Source organism: Cryptotermes secundus, unplaced genomic scaffold (genome assembly GCF_002891405.2).
Source record: "Cryptotermes secundus unplaced genomic scaffold, Csec_1.0 scaffold73, whole genome shotgun sequence".
NCBI lineage: Eukaryota > Metazoa > Arthropoda > Insecta > Blattodea > Kalotermitidae > Cryptotermes > Cryptotermes secundus.
This window is the reverse complement of record NW_019738871.1, coordinates 1,813,005-1,818,857: the sequence shown is the minus strand read 5'-3', so window position 1 is coordinate 1,818,857 and position 5,853 is coordinate 1,813,005. Positions and strand designations below refer to the sequence as shown.

The following is a 5,853-nucleotide window of genomic DNA, read 5'->3' as shown; positions in this document are numbered from 1 at the left end:
TTGTCTTTTTCCATCGTCCGATATTCTAGAGAACAGAAAACACGACGTTTCCGAAACTGTATGTTTCCGTCCTTATGTGAAATGAAAGAAGACACCTGCTCATTTGGGTCCCTTAGAAATTTTGTACATTCTCCTCCTTCACTTGGGGACGGAAACAGATACATTTACCGAAACGTCGTATTTTCTATTCTCTACAATATCTGACGATGGACAAAGTCCAAAACCGAGTAATTCTGTGTGTTATACACCATCGTCAGAACGGTCAGAACCCTTTAGAATCTGCTTTTGGAAAGATTACGAAATGAAGCTCTCCTCTGCAGAAATTATGTGACGTAGACTGCGCCGAAGGCAATGACAATTTTGACTAGGGAGCAGGTAGGAATTTGAACTAAGATCGCTGTGGCCTTCCAGCACTTCCCGGTAGAGAATGAGGAAGACAGAACATCCTGAAGCCCTGCCAATGTTCGAATCGGATAAGGTATAGGTAAAGTTCTCCCTGGCATGTACTGTCTTCGCTTGCTTGGAAACCGGGATCGTGGGTTCGAATCCCACTCAGGGCGTGGATGTTTAGTTTGTGTGTGTGCGTTTTTCTGTGTTTGTGTACAGGTAGAGGACTTGCGACGAGCTGATCACCCGCCCAAGGAGTCCTACCGAATGTGTAAGATCTAGAAAAACCGAAGTGAACGGAGAAGTTCATGGAGTTAGGCCTAGGCCCACTGGGGCTGTAGTGCCAAGGATAAAAGTTCTCCCTGTGTTTAATTAATTAAGCACCTACTTATAAAAATGTATTGGGGAGTACAGTTATATGTAGAGGTCTGTTGACCTCGGGAGTAGATGGAGGTAAGTGTTCTCAGCCGATTTGCCTCCGGAGAAAAGTCCCATGCCCCCATTCGAATCGTGTACCTTCCGTGCACAAGCCTAGAGCGATACAACTGTGTTAACCTGTTCTGTTCAAAATAACTCAAAGGAACTGAGAAGGTAATCTTAATAATGGATTGTAGAAAAGTGGGTTGTAAGTTGGAATAAATTTCTTAAGGACGTAACTCGGCGGTGGTTGGTATTTCATATCAGTTGTACTCCATGAGAGTCATTTTCCAACAGGAACGTTAAACCGATACCTAGTTGGAGAGACCTAAGGGAAAACGTGAAGTTCATAATGATGGTGAGTAATTACTTCAATGGGCCGCGGCTCAAGCGGTTAGTCGCTGGCTTCCCATCGGGGCGGCCCGGTTTCGATCCCGGGTCTAGTCAAGTGGGATTTATGGAGGACAAAGTGGCGCCGGGGCATGTTTTCTCCGTATACTTCAGTTTACCTTGCCAATCTTCATTCCACCAATTACTCCACAATCACCCTCACCTATCATCTGGGGCTGGTACAATAGGCCAGAAGTGGCCGCAGTACAAGGGACTTAGTCCCACCCCACTAGCAATAAAAAAATTACTTCAAAGGCAGTATCACAGAAATTATCAACATAAGGAAAACCGCAAGGATATTTTTCTCCAGTCCACAGACAGGAAGCAGATGCAGAAACGGACGTTAGCCGTGGTAACGCAATATTGTTGTGGGTAGTGCCATACTCAAGACGTGAAGCTGTGCTCTAAGATGGCAGTAGAAAGGTGTAGGACATCCAAAATTCTATTTTTCATACGGTACTGTCCCTCCCGTTCTTTAACTAAGAGATTGATAAGTTCAGGAAAGCCAACCTCACCACACACAATACTGCACAAGACGCTAAATGTTATTTTTCCATGTACATCATGTTTAAAATAAAATTTATAGATATCAATTAGGCGTGTATTTTATTTGCATATCAGCGGCCTCCGTAGTCTAGAGGTAACGTTCCCACCTCATGACTCGTAGTACGCGGGTTCAAATACCCGGCGGAGGTCGTAGAATTTTTAAGGGCGGAAATTTTCAGGGAACAAGTCCTCCGGGAGGGACTTTAAGCCGTGGGTCCCGTGTCGTAGCTTTACGGCACGTAAAAGAACCTCATATCTCCAAAGGAGGTTACTGAGCCAAATTAACGGACGTTTCCCGCCCAACAGCAGTCTCTAATACCTCTGGTGGGTGGGGGAAGCATTATAGATACCTCTCAGCTAGTAGAGCCGGTATCGCTGTCTGGGCGGGACTGATGGTAAGCACCAGTACCGGTAGGATATAGAGACTGGTAGAAATCATAGAGGGAAGCACAATGGACCAATACAGGTCTCAGTGCATTGGGAAACCCACCCTCTCCAATAACTAACTAACTATTTGCATATCAGTGCTTTTGCATGATTATCCGATTATTTATATTTGACAATTGGAGACCAGAATTAAATTCGGCTGACAGTTTACATTGTAGACTTTCCAATATCAAATTTAAAAGAATACGTTGACGTTTCCGAAGAAACGTCTTCACAGACAAGCACAGCATCTCTTGTGTTCATCTCACGCCCTTTATTAGCAAGAAGCACACAAAAATATAAACATCATTACTCTGATCAGAAGTTGGGATAGCTCAGTCGGTATAGTGAAGGGCTACAGTTTGAAGGGCCGGGGTTCGATTCCCGACAAAGGCAAAATTTTTCTCTTCTCCACATTGTCCAGACCGGATCTGGGACTCACCCAGCCCCTTACTCAATGGGTACAGAGTTATTTTTCTCCGGGGGTAAAACGGCCGGGGCGTGAACATGATCACTCACCTCCAATAAGTGTCGAGGTCAAGAACGGCGGAGCTACAATTCCACTCCTTCACATATCTTCATGGAATAGTGCTTAAATAATTAAGCACCGGGACAACTTCACCTTAATCTGGCCCCTCATATTGGGCCCTGCTTCATCTTAAGAGGTTTCCGTTTTCTGTTACTTTAAGTTCCACTTGAATATTATTTGAACTGCATGTTTTTCTCTCCGTTGGCCTACACCTTCAATCCAAAACAGTTTACGTCATCTATTATCTCCGTGCATGCTACATGTTCATGATTTAGTGACAATGAAGATACCGGGTGACCAGAAACTGTATCTATTATTAAGCTCCACAATACTGTATATCATGTTTTCCACCCTCCTGCTATTCCACTTCCCTTAGGCCCAATTATTCTCATCTATACTTTGTTTTCGGCATGCACCGTCTTCGCTCGCTCAGAAGCCGGGATCGTGGGTTCGAATCCCACTCGGGGCATGGATGTTTGTGTGCGTTTTTCTGTGTTTGTGTACAGGTAGAGGCCTTGCGATGAGCTGATCACCCGCCCAAGAAGTCCTACCGTATGTCTAAGATCTAGTAGTAAAAAACGAAGTGAACGGAGAGTTACATGGAAGTAGGCCTAGGCCCAAATGAGGGCTGTAGGGCCAATGAAAAAATTTTCAAATTTTTAAATACAGTCTGCCCTTCGTCCAACTGCGAGACAAAATGTTATTCGCACGTAAGACTTCGGGGACAATTAGAACTTGTACACTTACACCTGTACTACATGGTAAGAAAACGAGAAAATACGTACATTCGAGGGTTTACTCCGGTATTTCATTTTCTTCATTCACGTTCGAACCACTTTCGAGACTAAATTGACCTTCGCAAGTGTTTGTGTTCCAGGTCCTTGATCTCATTATCCCGAAGAAGTATGTTGAAGTGAAGGACCTGGCTATGAAGACCTGCAGCAACGCCCACGGAGGGCTTGAGCTGCAGAACATCCACGTGTTCAACAATGGAAAGGGAGAAATCGAGATATCTGGGAAAGTGAATATAATGACTTTCCTGTCTGCACCTATCACGGTAGGAACCCCTCACTGCCTCTCATACCGCTGCTCCTGCACCCTTCTACTTGTTAGGAATTGTAATGTTGTTCTTCAAGAACAATTGAAAGTTCAGAAAGAATTCCTGACGCCTTCTTGAATCCTGGACAATGAACTTCGTGTGATAGGGCCCTTCTTTAGAAGCTGATAATGGTTCAGCTAGTCAAGAAATTCCGCGCTTTCGTGGAACTGCAAGGTTCATTACAGTGTTCAACAAAACTCTGCCATTGAACCATATTCAGGCAAAAAAAAAATCAAGTCCACAACCCCACAGCCTATGTATTTAACACAATACGTTTGAATGGCCCCCCTCCCCAAGTCTATTCCTATATATAAAGGATGATCTCTTCCCTTTAGGTTTTCCGAAAACAATTTTTTAAGTGTGCTACATGTGCCAGCCATCACATATGTAATGATCATTATAACAGTATCTGGTAAAGAGTATGATAATTTATTAAGTTATTCATTATGGAATTTTCTCCATCTTCCTGCTTCATAGCAACATAGGTTTAAATATTCACCTCAGAACTTAGCTTTTAGACCCCTCCCTTTATGCGAGTGATCAAGCTTCACACTGCAGAGAGCGGAAGGAGGCAAAACATTCTGAACTGGATAATGGGAAATATTCCCCTATTTCCGTCCGCTCTTAACTTCTTCGTGAACGTAATTTTAATTTATTACCGTCATTCCGAATGTCCAAAGTCTACACGATTTCGAAAGATCAGCTTTCTTTAATTTTGTTCTGACTTCTGATGATGAGGTACTTGGAATTATGTGTGCTATTTCTAGATTAACCTTTTTTTATTGCTAGTGGGGTGGGACTAAGTCCCTTGTACTGCGGCCACTTCTGGCCTATTGTACCAGCCCCAGATGATAGTTGAGGGTGATTGTGGAGGAGTTGGTGGAATAAAGATCGGCAGGGGAAACCGAAGTACTCGGAGAAAACCCGCCCCGGCGCCACTTTGTCCACCACAAATCCCACTTGACCAGACCCGGCATCGAACACGGACCGCCGAGGCGGGAAGCCAGCGTCTAAACGCTTGAGCTATGGTGCGGCCCAGATTAACCTTTTCTAGCGTCTAATACAGTGTCTGTACTTCTCCTTAAGGCATTAGCCTGTATGCTGATGTAGCGTAGTTGGTTAAGGCACTACGCTACAAGCCGGATGGTTGCAGGCCCGAGTCTCGATGAGGTGCATTTCTTAATTGACCTAACCCTTCCAGCCGCAGTGTGGCCCTGGGGTCGACTTAGCCTGTAACAGAAATGAGCACCAGGAATCTGCCTGGGGGGTAAAGCGCGGCCGGCGCGTAAGGCTGACAACCTCACTGCCATCTGTGAGCTGATTGTCTAGAAAATGTGGGAGCCTCGACGTCTCATAACCCTATGGGCCTCCGCGGCCTGTTACAGGGATAGCTTTGCCTTTTAGTGATGTTTCCATTCGCAATGTACATGAAACAGACTGTACTGTGTGAAATAGGCAAAGGTGTCGATGGAGCGCCAAGTGTTTGGGGTGTGGGTGAGAGTACCCTGCATTAGAGATTTTGGATCCTGTATCTACGAGGACCTGTGTAACTATGGCTACGATGAAGATACGTCATGTCCTGCGTCCTTTGTTCAAGATCGTGTCCCCTGCCGTTGTCCTGTTGAAAAGGTTAGAAACTTCGTTAAACTTAATTATCTGTTGTTCAGATCAGTGTCTGGTGGTTTGCCTGAATTACGAATTGTATTTCTTGCAGGGGCTGTACAAGATTCCTAGCGACGTGAGAATATCTGCGGATGGCAACCACTGGGCAGGCCTCGTTAGTGGAAAATACAGGGCCACAGCGACGTTCACACACAATAAGTACGAAATGGCCTGCTACACCGCCTCGTTTACTCTCAAAGCAGTCCCAAAGTAAATCACTGCAATTAGCACTGTAAGACTCACATGTAAATGCAAAACGCAGTCACTGAAATAAACGTGATTTAGTAATCCATACTCTAAAACGTAAATTTAACTACACGTGTATACTGACTGCCTCTTCAGATCAACCAGTTCCTTGTGTGTATGTGTGTGTAAATGGGATCCATAACCGGACTCA

At 44.7% G+C, this 5,853-nt stretch overlaps 1 protein-coding gene across 1 annotated transcript in view; it reads left to right on the top strand.

Annotated features, from left to right (window-relative positions):
* LOC111871065 (ganglioside GM2 activator) overlaps nucleotides 1-5,769 on the top strand; it is a 6,440-nt gene extending 671 nt beyond the window's left edge. Inside the window, exons 2-4 of the mRNA XM_023863834.2 lie at nucleotides 3,573-3,752; nucleotides 5,250-5,423; nucleotides 5,509-5,769. Coding sequence (XP_023719602.1) covers nucleotides 3,573-3,752; nucleotides 5,250-5,423; nucleotides 5,509-5,670 — 516 coding nt within the window. The 3' untranslated portion in view covers nucleotides 5,671-5,769. The remainder of the gene's footprint in view (nucleotides 1-3,572; nucleotides 3,753-5,249; nucleotides 5,424-5,508) is intronic.
* Nucleotides 5,770-5,853: the final 84 nt, after the last annotated feature.